At 42.7% G+C, this 14924-nt stretch overlaps 1 protein-coding gene across 2 annotated transcripts in view; it reads right to left on the bottom strand.

The window, feature by feature from the left end:
• flvcr2b (FLVCR choline and putative heme transporter 2b) overlaps window positions 1-14924 on the bottom strand; it is a 38748-nt gene that overhangs the window by 16996 nt on the left and 6828 nt on the right. For both annotated transcript variants that reach the window (XM_080790921.1, XM_080790920.1), the window contains exons 2-5: window positions 12785-12926; window positions 7025-7165; window positions 4553-4620; window positions 3419-3522 (exon numbers count right to left, since the gene is read on the bottom strand). In XM_080790921.1, coding sequence (XP_080647047.1) covers window positions 3419-3522; window positions 4553-4620; window positions 7025-7165; window positions 12785-12926 — 455 coding nt within the window. The remainder of the gene's footprint in view (window positions 1-3418; window positions 3523-4552; window positions 4621-7024; window positions 7166-12784; window positions 12927-14924) is intronic.

Raw genomic sequence — 14924 nt, 5'->3', positions numbered from 1 at the left:
CAGTCATCTGAAATTGAGTATAAAGTACAGTTAACGATGACAAAAAAAAGTAAAAACTAAACTTGAGCACACACAGCTCCAGCAAGCCTAGTAGCACAATAGACTAGCAATAATAGAATGCATCTTTCTAGTGCATTTCTAAAATATAGAGAATATATGGAAGAGAATACAATTGAATTTAGGCATTTAGCAGACGCTCTTAAACCAATGCGATTAAGCAAGAACAAAAAGCATGGCAATTACATCGCATACATAAAAAGCATTTATCATGAAACATGCGTAAGCTAAGAACGTAACAGTGGAATATCTAAATAATGAAACTACATATTTAAAAGTGCTATGTTTACATAAAATGCTATTCTAGTGCCGTCTACATAGAATGCTATAAGTCTGCATAAAAGTGCTATCTAAGTTACATATAAGTTGAGCCTTTGCATTATGCCTGTAAGGTCGTTGGGGCTAGGGCAAGTGCTACGGCCGGGCCAAGATGGAGTCTGAAGTGGTGGGTTTTTTCAGAAATTGGGAGTATAAGGCGCGATTCATACTCCTATTTCAGAGCCGAATAAAAGTCGGTTGGGCTCTGTAGAGCCTACAAGGTGACGTCATTTGAGGTTCGGGGGGGGGGGGGGGGGCGGGTAGCGTCCTAAAGTCGACTCTTCGGTGCTACTGAAAATTTCTGACGAGCCGAAATAATTTCGGCACTACAGCGGTAAAATAGGAGTGTGAATCGTCCCTAAAGGCTGCAGTTCAGATTGTGATGGGAAGTGCATTCCGTAGTCCTGGAGCCAGAAGGGAGAAGAGTTTGGGGTCTAGTCAGGGGGAGGGGGGGGTACGTTCAGCTGCCTACACAGCAAGCACGTGGAAGCAAAGCAGAGGACATTAGTGTGACTGATCTAACGCATTCAGGGCGGGAACCCTTTTTGGTGTTTTAAGCAATTATGTTATGTATACTTTAACTATTGAAAAATAACAGATCTACAAGTGTCACGGCCCCCAAGCTCATAGCGCGGCACTCTACGATCTTGTAGGTCTGCTATTCTTTTTTATCGTGAAAATGTGACGGAAGAACTTTGATTATATATTATTCTTTCAGAACGTTTTTAACTCAACTCTTTGCTTCCGATGGATGGGGTCCCTACTCTAGAACGACATATTTCCAGGTGGGGGTCTCGGCGGTCAATTTCATAATTTATATATCTTTTGGGATCTTTTGACATGAAAAACTTTGAGGACCACACTGACATAAAAACATAAAGGTTTTTCTGAAAACTGTCAGGATTTAGATGGTCCTCCTCAGGACTAAATGATCTAAGGTTCCAGGCTCCCTGGGGCAGTGCCGTCGAGTTCTGATGATCCTCAAGGGGGCTACCCGCAGCCCCGCCTCACGCAGCCCCCCCCCCCCCCCGCAGCGGTGATGTTTTCACTGGTACTTTGGGTAGGCTACAGAATTGCGTTGGGGGGGGGACCGCTCGGCCGCCGCCGCGGATTTATTTATTTCCCAAATGGTCTAATGGTCTGTAATGTTAATATAAAATGTCCACGAAAATCTTCATGGGGGCTAAAAGGGGCTATTTAATTCTTCATGGGGGCTGTAGCACCATAGCCCCCACAGAGTCGACGTCGTTGCCCTGGGGGCTGGATGCTCTCTATCACAACAACACAGATAGAGACACTGTGAGAGCAGCGGAGCAGCGTGAGCACCTGGACAAACAGCATCAACTGCAGATAAAACACTCCACTATTTATCCCATTCTGAACAGGAACCCATTTTGGTGTTCGCATGATGTTATGCTTTAGCTATTGAAAAATAGCAGATCTACAAGCTCATAGCGCGCCACCGAGTGGCGCGCTACGAGCTTGTAGGTCTGCTATTTTTGAAAAATCGAAGAAGGACTGACATTTTTAGAATCTGATCTCAGGTCAGAATGGGTTATAATCAGACCAGTGTGTGTCCAGTGGAAACCTCGTATGAATCTGATCTCAGGTCAGAATGGGTTATTAGGCAAGCTGAAGGAGGGGGACGGGACGGGGGGACGGACGAGGGGGACGAGAAAACAAACAAACAGCGCTCGGAAAAAACTACAAAGAAAGAAAGAAATGTCACTTACGTAACTGGCCGACGCTCAGCCTACAAGAGATTTCATATACCACTAAATTGTCACGCAATCTGTAGACATTTCTGTTTCCTTTTATTTTGTTGAATTGCTCCCCTCACTCTTTTTACTTACAGTATACTGACTGTATTTACTCCAGACTCGATTTCGTCGACTAAAACTAAGACGGAATATGTTCGTCGACTACCTTTTTCCACTGACGAAAACTAAATGGAAAGCAAATAAAAACTAAGCTATGATGACAAAAACTGAGACTAAATATACTGACAATTTTGTCAACAAATTAAAAAACTAGACTAAAATGTTAGGAAGGGACTATAGTGGACAAGAGATCCAGTATGAGTCATTTTACAATTAGCTGCATGCTGAAAATATTCATTACGACGGCATCAAGGCCCGCCCAAAATACATTTTAGTCGACTAAATCAACTGTAGATTTAGTAGACTAAAATCTTATGATATTTAGTCGCCTAAAACTAGACTAACACTAAAGCATTCCAGGTGACTGAAACTAAATGAAAACTATTCAAGAAGACTAATGACTAGTGACCAAAAACAACACTGCTCTAGTGAAAAGAGAAGGGAACCAGCACAGACTGCCTTACGTTTTTGTCCTATCCAACCCAGGGCGGCAGTCAGACAGATATTTTGTGAAGCTACTAAGGAAATCGGGATTTCCTGAAAGTTCATATAATGGCCTGTTGTGGCTTGGGCCCAAAAAAACCCATAGCCCCATAGAGGTCCATGTATTTGGGCCCAACTTCACCTAGACTGTATTACCTTAATAAACATGGTCATGAATACTTTCTGCTTCCAGTCACTAGTTTAAAGTCTCATTTCTAATGTCATAATATTCTTTTTGGAAAATTATGGTCCCATTTATTTAAAAAATGACCATAAAGTCGCGTATGTTCTGAGGGGCGTGGCTACCGTTACAGTCTATGATCGGGATTCCCCACCCACTCGAGTCAAAATAAAAACCAACGGAGAAGAAGGGGGGGAAGTCCCGCCTCGTTGTCTGGGCCAGCCAATGGGCCAGCTGGGCCAAAACGGATCTAAAAAGATGGCGACTTACAATACAAGGACTGACAGGCTTCATTTTACGTTCATGTTAGACCCGGAGAACGCTTTGTCCATATTTTTTATCCAACCAGATGCCTATTGTCTTACTTGTGTAGGTTTTGGTCCTATCCAACCAGATGCCTTATTGTCTTACTTGTAGGTTTTTGTCCTATCCAACCAGATGCCTTATTGTCTTACTTGTAGGTTTTTGTCCTATCCAACCAGATGCCTTATTGTCTTACTTGTAGGTTTTGGTCCTATCCAACCAGATGCCACAGATCAAGGAACCAACCATGCCTGCGATGACGATGGTGAGACCGATCCTGCCAGCGTTCACCTCTTCACCCTGGATGTCAGTGAGGAGGAGGAGGGAACATCGTTAGTGACCTTACATTATTGTTATCTAATTATAAATGCACCACATCTCTGTGTGTGTGTGTGTGTGTGTGTGTGTGTGTGTGTGTGTGTGTGTGTGTGTGTGTGTGTGTGTGTGTGTGTGTGTGTGTGTGTGTGTGTGTGCGGTTGCAGGCTGGAAATTGCACAGGTGCGGGGACTTGGCCGCATTAGGTCCACTGGCAGAGCCTGGCCAGAGTGCATGCCACCGACTCAAGCCTGGGCACTGCACTCCCTGTTGGTGGAACGCTTGTGTGTCAGTGGGGCAAACGGTTGTCGAGTTACGTGCATACACACACATACAGTACACAGAGATGTGGTGCATGTATAGTTGTCACTGGTGGACGGGTTTCTGAACTGCCCACAGCCCTCCTATGAGACACAGACTGGTTTCTGAACTGCCCACAGCCCTCCTATGAGACACAGACGGGTTTCTGAACTGACCACAGCCCTCCTATGAGACACAGACTGGTTTCTGAACTGCCCACAGCCCTCCTATGAGACACAGACTGGTTTCTGAACTGCCCACAGCCCTCCTATGAGACACAGACTGGTTTCTAAACTGCCCACAGCCCTCCTATGAGACACAGACGGGTTTCTGAACTGCCCACAGCCCTCCTATGAGACACAGACTGGTTTCTGAACTGCCCACAGCCCTCCTATGAGACACAGACTGGTTTCTGAACTGCCCACAGCCCTCCTATGAGACACAGACTGGTTTCTGAACTGCCCACAGCCCTCCTATGAGACACAGACTGGTTTCTGAACTGCCCACAGCCCTCCTATGAGACACAGACTGGTTTCTGAACTGCCCACAGCCCTCCTATGAGACACAGACTGAGTAGGAAAAGAATGGTGCCATTTTATCATGAATTGACCTATTATATGAAGATAGGTTGAAAAGTGGTCCTTTAAACTAAATACTGTATACGGTAAGTACCTTTATAAGTTTCTAGATACAGTCAGTAGTGCGTTAGACTTACGGGGTAGTGCTCAATGATCATACGGTTGAGAAGGGTCCCGACAGCGTAGAAGCACCCTACGTTCAGCCCTGTGGGAAGTAAAGAGACTGTGTCAAACTCATGTCTACATACAGCAGGGCATTCACTTATAGTCATTTTTACTAGTTGACTAGTTGCCTAGTTTACTAGTTGTTTAACCACCTAGTATGTAAAAAAGAAAAGAGAAAAATCTTGTTCTTTTTTTTGGAAATAAATATTTGTACATTTAAAAACTGTGTACATTGGTAAATATGACTATAATCTACCTGATCTTGAGGCCTACAAAATCAGGGAAAAAATACAAAATAAACTTTTTTTTTCTTATCAACTAGTCAACTAGTACCAGCAAGGTCGACTAGTGGATTTACTAGTCCACTAGTAAACTAGTAGACTAGTTGTTTAATGCCCTAACATACTGTAGTACTGTATTGTAGACATGTACTGTACACTGTGTGTACAGTGAGTGAGTGAGTGAGTGAGTGAGTGAGTGGCACAGCCAGTGACACAAAAAATAAAGAAATGGGGCAGGCAGGCCAGCAATAGAGACAGCTATTACAAGCCTTACCAAAGAGGGGGGAAAACCCAGTGACCTCAGCATAATTATCTAGTTGGCAACTCACTCATTTACATGAACAAAACATGCACACACACACACACACACACACACACAGAGAGAAGTGCACCCACACAGTCCATGAGACATGAATGAAATGGAATTAACAGACAAATTGTCCCCTCACAAAATAAACAAACAAGCAAATCGATCAAACATGTTCTATCAAACATTGTCAGAGACTACCAACAGACTTTGAACCCCCCCTCTGGGGAAAGAAATCTCATGAATATTTAATCACCAAATGAGCTGTAACTGTACTGATTTTATGATAAGATAAGATATGACATGACATGACATGACATGCTCTGTCAGAAATGTGCTCTGTATGTCTTAACCCATTTTGGGGCGTTTTTGGTGTTTTAAGCATTATGTTGTACTTTAACATATCTACAAGCTCGTAGCGCGGTCTGTTATTTTTGAAAGATTGTGAAAATGTGGCGCAAATTTGGGATATATATTTTTTCAGAACGAACTAACTCAAATCTTTGCTTCTGGGGGGGGGTCAACATATATGTTGGGGAGGTCAACATATTTTCAGATGGGGGTCCTTGACATGAGGTATTTCAGAAAACTGTCAGAATTTAGAATATATACAGTATATATTTTAATTTCGATATCAGGTCTAAATGTCTTAAAGAAGTCCGTGGTTCCCATAGCGGCAGCAGGTCTCCCGTGGGATTTATAGCTGATAATGGCAAAGAATAAATGTGATTGCTGACATATATTTACCAATCACTTTCAGATTGGACTTTATCATAATGAAGAACGTGTCCGTGTTATTAAGCCAATTTATCTTCTTCATTCCTGTGCATCAAAGGCATTCATTTTGCATACACTCCTTACTAACTTACATTAATCTGTATTTCGAAAGGTGCACGTTGCACAATAAAAATAAATACGAAAGGTGAAATTGAACTTTGAGAGCATAGATGGACTCTGGATTTGACTGTGTTGAATGATGACTGTGTTGAATGATGACTGTGGTGATTGATGACTGTGGTGAATGATGACTGTGGTGAATGATGACTGTGGTGAATGATGACTGTGGTGAATGATGACTGTGGTGAATGATGACTGTGGTGAATGATGACTGTGGTGAATGATGACTGTGGTGAATGATGACTGTGGTGAATGATGACTGTGGTGAATGATGACTGTGGTGAATGATGACTGTGGTGAATGATGACTGTGGTGAATGATGACTGTGGTGAATGATGACTGTGGTGATTGATGACTGTGGTGAATGATGACTGTGGTGAATGATGACTGTGGTGATTGATGACTGTGGTGAATGATGACTGTGGTGAATGATGACTGTGGTGAATGATGACTGTGTTGAATGATGACTGTGGTGAATGATGACTGTGGTGAATGATGACTGTGGTGAATGATGACTGTGGTGAATGATGACTGTGGTGAATTACGAAAACCAAAGAAGAGAAGAACATCCACACACCACTTTGTAGAGCTCCGAGACTTACTTAATTTCAAGGAAACAGAAAATGCGACGTTTCGACCGACTAGGTCTTCATGATCAGGCAAATACGTTGCATTTTCTGTTGCCTTAAAATTAAAGTAAGTCTCAAAAAACATGCAGTAATCCTGGTCACTAAACTGCCTCCCCCTGGCCAGCCGGGGCGCCTGATGGAGGGGAAAGGAAACTGGTTGGAATAACGTGTTCCTTCCACGCGCTACGTCCAACCAGGGAAACTCCCCCCTGTCAGGTGTAAAGGAGCAACTTGGACACTCTACATGTGTGTAGAGCCCAGGATCACAATAGATAATTGACACAGGGGTAACAAGAAATGGGTTACAAAATCGTGGTATAAAAAAATCACCGTATGTGATGATGAGGAGGATGAAGGGTTTGTTCCGCAGCAGCCGGAGGATGGAAGCGGTGTAGGAGTACTGCTCTGAAGGAATGCTACGCGCCGTAGCCTGGGCCTGTGTGGGAGGGAGTTCAGGGCGCTCCTGGAAGACTGACAAGAACATAACATTTGTTACAATCGCGTTTTACTAAATAAGCCGTAATGACATCAAGTAAGTGCCAATTCTCACACGCTTGCCTGGTGCGTAGCCTGCTACCCTTCTAGGTCAATGACCTAGATTAAGGTCAATGACCTAGAAGGGTGTTCGTTTAAACACGTTTAGGCCTGACGTCGAAATAAAAAAAAAAGTATTCTGAAAGAATATCATTATATTCAAAGAATTGTGTTGCATTTTCACGATTTAAAAAAAATAGCAGACCTACAAGCTCTATGAGCTTGTAGATCGCTGTGTGAACCGGTCTGGAACGGATGATATCGCTACGTCATGTTGTAGTGTTGTTTTGTACTCATCACGTCACAAATCGTATCGGTACTCGGTTATCGGCGAGTACTAAAAATGAAGTACTTGTACTCGCACTCTGTCTGAAAAAACTGGTGTCGGAACAACTCTAGTCATTTTGTTTGTCGAGTAACCACTTATTTTACCTGCTTTTTCTCATGAATGCATTACGCAGGCAGGCAGCGGTGGCCGAACGGTTTGCGGAGCGGTCTTGATACCGGAAGGTCGCTAGTTCGTATCCCCGGACCGGCACGTTAAAATGACCACCGCTGAAGTGCCCTTGAACAAGGCATTGAACCTCTACCATGAAATGTTCTATGAGCAGGGCCTGGCTGTAAACAAGTTCTTGAGCTTAGTCCAGTTACCCTGCAGGGTAAACATGGTAACTTTACTTTACTTATCTCCGATCTACACTTTGTCAGTTGTCATTAAATGTATGCTTGTAGATCGGCTGTTTTGGGGCGATTTGCTGCGTCAGACTTGCATTCATTCAGCTTAGTGTCCATTGGATGTTTTGGCCAGGTGACAAACGACCGGGCTACAAAGAAAGCGCTTTCCATACTCATTAGCATTAAAAGAGGCCGCTAGGAGTTAAACTTTTACTGTTCCACTTCCTTTACAGTTCCTTTACAGTTCCCTCACTCACATTTATCACCTCACTTCTCTTGGCCTACAGAAAGGAGACTGACTCACACGGCAGGGGCCGTGAATCAGGGCCCCCAGGTGGCACCTACAGCAGGATACCCATCACCCACACTGCGTGCATGTGTCTGCGTGTGTGTGTGTGTGTGTGTGTGTGCGTGTGTGTGTTCCTGTTTTTCCTTAGTGTCGCAGCTATAGACAATCAGAGCTCTAGTCTCCACCCACTCACACCGGTACGTCTGGTGACATTTAAATTCAATGTAGTAGTTTAGTCAGTTACAACTGGGAAAACATTACAGAACTGATGCTAATTGTTTTAGTGGTCCTTCCTTCGGTGTATATGATTCGTTTTCCAAAGCAGCAGGCATAGGTTTGTGTGCGACCATAATTATCTGCTTTTCTAGCCACTGCACTGCATGTGGTTATCAAGAAATTGCTTATCTGCATCTGCCATTATAAACCAACAGATTGCATACAGTACCCATCCATACTTCCTTCCTTAAAGGACAACTTTAGGTTTTTTTTCAACCAAGGCTCAAGTTTTAGGTTGTTATTATTAGAGAAAGTAAAAGATGAGTGTTAAAAACAATTAATTTGCTGCTTTCTTTCGTTTTTTCGTTTACTGAATGTGAAGGTAGCTTACTGGGGGGAAGCCACCCTGTGTGTCATAGGCTCAATATGTCAGTTTGACACATGCAGTAGATCCCGACCGTGATCTTCTGTGGCCAGATGTAATTTATTGGGGTCTAGTAGGACTATAGTAAATGATAAATAAATAAAAATCTCATCTTTTACTTTCTCTAATAACAACCTAAAACATGAACCTTGGTTGAAAAAAACTAAAGTTGTCCTTCAAGGTTTAGTTTAATTAAGTAACTATTTGCATTTTACTGTAGGTGTGCTGCCAGGGGGCTAGTACTAATCACGTGTGACTCTCAGCTCAGCTGGGCCAATGGTGAGCATGGCACTACAATGAAAACACGTCTTTTACAAATACCCTTTTGTCTTAAAGAATGCAAATGTCTCAATGCCACGCCCTCCTCCTTCAGGACAATGGTGTTCTCAGCTATCTGTCTCGTACCCATCCAAGCTCGTTTGTGACCGGCCCTTACAGTACACTTATGATGCCGGGTTGGCGTTGCCAAGTCAGTCCACTTGTTTCACGCCAAAGTTGGCTTGCCGAAAGTTGCCGATTTTTTTCCCCCCCGAGATTTGGGCTTGTTTAAAAAATTCGGTGGCTTGTTTTGAATATCAAACAAGCCAACATTTCTTTGATGTATTTACTTTAAATACATATAGGTTTGGGGGGAGTGTGAATCACATTGAGTGACAGAATCGATCTGGTGTCTCTACTATGTGTGTAAATAGTAGAAATGACCGAAACATTCATAATTATAGACATACATAGATATGTCGATAATGATAAATGCCTCATATATTTAGTTATTAGTATTATATGGCAATATTATTGGGCTTGTTTTGGCTTGTTTTTTTAGAGGGAAGATTTGGCTTATTTCTCTCGCCAAGAGTTGGCTTGTTTTGGGCTTGTTTTTGGAGGTGGGTTTGGCTTATTTCTCTCACAAGAGTTGGCAACACTGCTTATGATGTGGTCTGCTCCGCTGTACAGTAGCAAGTAGTTAGTTTCTCGGATAAAGAGCTATCCCCTTCTCTTAATTCATTCTGAATAAAGCGCTATCCCCTTCTCTTAATTCATTCTGAATAAAGAGCTATCCCCTTCTCTTAATTCATTCTGAATAAAGAGCTATCCCCTTCTCTTAATTCATTCTGAATAAAGAGCTATCCCCTTCTCTTAATTCATTCTGAATAAAGCGCTATCCCCTTCTCTTAATTCATTCTGAATAAAGAGCTATCCCCTTCTCTTAATTCATTCTGAATAAAGCGCTATCCCCTTCTCTTAATTCATTCTGAATAAAGAGCTATCCCCTTCTCTTAATTCATTCTGAATAAAGAGCTATCCCCTTCTCTTAATTCATTCTGAATAAAGAGCTATCCCCTTCTCTTAATTCATTCTGAATAAAGAGCTATCCCCTTCTCTTAATTCATTCTGAATAAAGAGCTATCCCCTTCTCTTAATTCATTCTGAATAAAGAGCTATCCCCTTCTCTTAATTCATTCTGAATAAAGAGCTATCCCCTTCTCTTAATTCATTCTGAATAAAGAGCTATCCCCTTCTCTTAATTCATTCTGAATAAAGAGCTATCCCCTTCTCTTAATTCATTCTGAATAAAGAGCTATCCCCTTCTCTTAATTCATTCTGAATAAAGAGCTATCCCCTTCTCTTAATTCATTCTGAATAAAGAGCTATCCCCTTCTCTTAATTCATTCTGAATAAAGAGCTATCCCCTTCTCTTAATTCATTCTGAATAAAGAGCTATCCCCTTCTCTTAATTCATTCTGAATAAAGAGCTATCCCCTTCTCTTAATTCATTCTGAATAAAGAGCTATCCCCTTCACTTAATTCATTCTGGACGGGAACCCCTTTTGGTGTTTTAACTAAGCATTATTTAGCTATTGAAAAATATATTCTTTAAAAAAAGAAAGGTGGCACAAATCTTTGAATATGTATTCTTTCAGAAGACTTTTTATTTATTTCGACGTCAGGCCTAGATGGTTTTTAATTCATGTGGTAAAGGTTGCATGTGATTGGTTTAATAGTTAATGGTTTAATGGTTTAATTCATGTGGTAAAGGTTGCATGTGATTGGTTTAATAGTTTAACCCATTCTGACCTGAGATCAGATTCATACGAGGTTTCCACTAGACACATACTGGTCTGATTAACCCATTCTGACCTGAGATCAGATTATAAAAATGTCAGTCGTTCTTCGATTTTTCAAAAATAGCAGACCTACAAGCTCGTAGCGCGCCACTCGGTGGCGCGCTATGAGCTTGTAGATCTGCTATTTTTCAATAGCTAAAGCATAACATGATGCTAACACCAAAACGGGTTCCCGTTCAGAATGGGTTAATAGTTAATGGTTTAATGGTTTAATTCATGTGGTAAAGGTTGCATGTGATTGCAAGTGTTTTTTGGTGAAAGAACGGGAATGAAAGAGGAATAAAAATGGCAGTGAAAGCGAGTAGAACTGGTAGTACTTGTAAAATGCAGATTAATTAAGGGAGAACTAAAGGCTGTTTGATGTCTGTAGACAGAAATGATTATAAATGTATTATTTATGATTTCCAAAATGAGTGTCCGTGTTTGTTTATTCATTTTTTTTAAAACTCATTTTTTTTGTAGACTGAAGTCGTCAACACTGGTATAATCGCTGGTATAAAACAATCTTTAATCCAGGCTGACGTAAACCCACACAGCTGTGTTCAAAGTCTCCCTGAGGGGAGGTTTTTGTTCTTGTGTGTGTTACAGTGTACTGTGTGTACTGTGTGTGTACTGTGTGTACTTGTGTGTGTACTGTGAGGTCAGATATTCTTTCTCTTTCTACTGAAAGACGCTGTTTGTTAGCGGCGGCAAAGAAAGAATGTCGTAAATTTCAAACGTCACATCGGCTCTTTGGTGGTTGAAGGAATCCCCTGTAGGCCTTTGCCAGGACAAACAAAACCCGAAAAACAAAACGAGATAAACCAGAAAAGGTTCTGATAAAAAACCCCAAGAGGTACAGTAGGAGACCGGAGCCACCATGGCTGTGCCCTGGATTACATCATTCTGTTTTCTTTCAGTGTTAACGCGTTTTGAGGACGGGAACCCCTTTTTGTGTTTCAGTTCAGTTCAGTTCAGTTCAGTTCATTTTCGGAAGGAGGACATACATTCATACATTGCACACAGTTTCCATCTTTTTTTATATATATATTTATTTTAGTGTCTGTAGCTCATGTCCTGTCCGTTCCGAAAAAGGGTTAGGGAGAAGCCATATAGGCTTAACATTATGTCACACTTTAGCTATTGAAAAACAGCAGATCTACAAGCTCATAGCGCGGCACCGACTGCCGCGCTATGAGCTTGTAGGTCTACTATTTTAGAAAAATCGTGAAAATGTGGGGCAAATCTTTGAATATATTATTATTTCACAGCGAACGTTTTTTTAACTCAAATCTTTTGCTTCTGGAAACACATACATCTTTGGGGGTCCTTGACATGAGAACCACTAGATATTAGAAACATGAGGTTTTTCAGAAAACTGTCGTGATTTAGAACTACATTTGGTAGAATCGACGTCAGGTCTAAAATGGGTTAAAGTAAAAAGATCTATTTTTTTATTTTTTATTAATATTATTATTTTGTAACCCAGTTTTCTTTTCACCCAGTGCCAATTATCTAATGTAATCCTGGGCGCTACACTTCCTCTGCCAACCTGGGGGGGGGGGCAGCGGACTGACCTCATGCCTCCTTCTATGCATGAGGAGTCCAAGCTGCTTCTTTTCACCTGACAGAGGGGAATTTCCCCAGCCGGACGTAGCGCGTGGAAGGGACACGTTATTCCGACCAGTTCCTTTCCCCTCCATCAGGCGCCCCGGCTGGCCAGGGGGAGGCAGTTTAGTGACCAGGATTACTGCATGTTTTTGTGAGGGTATCTACCCTAGGGGACACGGGGAGAAACATGCAAACTCCACACAGAAAGGCCCTTAGGCCTATCGTAAAAAGAATCTTACCAATGACAACGAGGATGAAGAGGACGGTGGCCACGCCCGCAGTGATGTAGAACATGGTACGGATGTGGTGAGCCAGCTCATCAATGTCCTCCACGTTGGGCACCAGGATGGGCGGCACCAGGAACCCGATGGCAATGCCCAGCTGGAGGGCAAAGAAAACCATTATCAACTAGGATGGGGGGCACCAGGAACCCGATGGCAATGCCCAGCTGTAGGGCAAAGAAAACCATTATCAACTAGGATGGGGGGCACCAGGAACCCGATGGCAATGCCCAGCTGTAGGGCAAAGAAAACCATTATCAACTAGGATGGGGGGCACCAGGAACCCGATGGCAATGCCCAGCTGTAGGGCAAAGAAAACCATTATCAACTAGGATGGGGGGCACCAGGAACCCGATGGCAATGCCCAGCTGTAGGGCAAAGAAAACCATTATCAACTAGGATGGGGGGCACCAGGAACCCGATGGCAATGCCCAGCTGTAGGGTAAAGAAAACCATTATCAACTAGGATGGGGGGCACCAGGAACCCGATGGCAATGCCCAGCTGGAGGGCAAAGAAAGACATTATCATTGGCCCAAAGCCTGTTAATAAAGTATTCAATCAATCAATAAATAACACTCTTTTCCAAGACTCTTGTTTTCACAACTGAAATCTTTTTGCAGGTAAAAACCGATTGAATATTCTGCATTATTTTGAGACCGTTCCAACACTGATATGGTATTTTTATGGCCGATGGACGTTTCTGATTATGCTACCAAATAGTACCAATTAATCGTGCATCCCTATATCAACCCCAAAGTTAAATAAATCAGCTGATGAATGCTTCATTTAGACATTGATTTATTTATTATTTATTAACAGTATTGCAGAATTACAGAAAGTACATTTCAAGCACAACTCAATCCACACACATGTATCCATAGACCAAGTGTAGGAATGTAAAAGTAGCTCTTTCATTTAATTTTTAAATTGCACAATGTAAAATTAAATGACTATAGAGATAGTGTGTGACGATTTGCAGGATTTTTGGACAGAATCTGGAGGAGTAATATAAAAAATGTGTTTTACAAAAGTCGGCCTCCTGGTGGCGCTATAACAGGTCGTTCTGGAACGTTTGGGGCAGAGGTTCATCGTTGGCATCCAGGGAAAATTTGGCATTGACCGGGTTTAACGGTACCGGAGATTAGCTGGTAACAGACGGACGGACACACACACGGACGGAGTGCAAAACATACTCTCTCCATGCCTTCGGCCTGGTGGAGACAACAATAAGATATGTTGCTGGATATAGCTGTATCTATCAAAGTGGGCTAGCCCTTAAAAAAAATCACACATGTGTGAACTGAGCGGTGCAGGCTGCTCAACAACACCGCTGGCTGGCTGCAGTTATAGTTATAGCGCTCAGGGGGAATGGCCCTTTAGGCTGCTCAACAGTGCCACTTTAGGTCAACCAGCGGTATTGCAGCAGTTTGTACTCCAAACAGACATACAGACACACACACGCGGCCAGTCATTGGATCAGTTAGGTATCGCTCAAAAGTCAAAACTAAACAATGTTTTAAAAAAAGAAAAATCAGACCCGTCTGAAGTGAGTGGTGCTGTACTGTACTTGTGCTGTACTGTACAAGCCTTCATCACTGGTGTGTGTGTGTGTGTGTGTGTGTGTGTGTGTGTGTGTGTGTGTGTGTGTGTGTGTGTGTGTGTGTGTGTTAGGCTGTGCAACAGTGATACTTGGTGGTGAACAAACGCTATAACGCTATTTTCATGCTCGGACAGACCCAGCCGCCCAGCATGGGACAGATCCAGGGACACACATAGCTGTCTTTAGGAGTGGTTGCACCACTCAGGGACACACATAGCTGTTTTTAGGAGTGGTTGCACCACTCAGGGACACACATAGCTGTCTTTAGGAGTGGTTGCACCACTCAGGGACACACATAGCTGTTTTTAGGAGTGGTTGCACCACCCAGGGACACACATAGCTGTCTTTAGGAGGGGTTGCACCACTCAGGGACACACATAGCTGTTTTTAGGAGGGGTTGCACCACTCAGGGACACACATAGCTGTATTTAGGAGCGGTTGCACCACTCAGGGACACACATAGCTGTCTTTAGGAGGGGTTGCACCACTCAGGGACA

Source organism: Protomyctophum bolini (genome assembly GCF_963924005.1).
Source record: "Protomyctophum bolini genome assembly, chromosome: 19".
Classification (NCBI taxonomy): domain Eukaryota; kingdom Metazoa; phylum Chordata; class Actinopteri; order Myctophiformes; family Myctophidae; genus Protomyctophum; species Protomyctophum bolini.
Note: the sequence above shows the minus strand (reverse complement) of the source record. Positions and strands in the feature narration are given on the sequence as shown.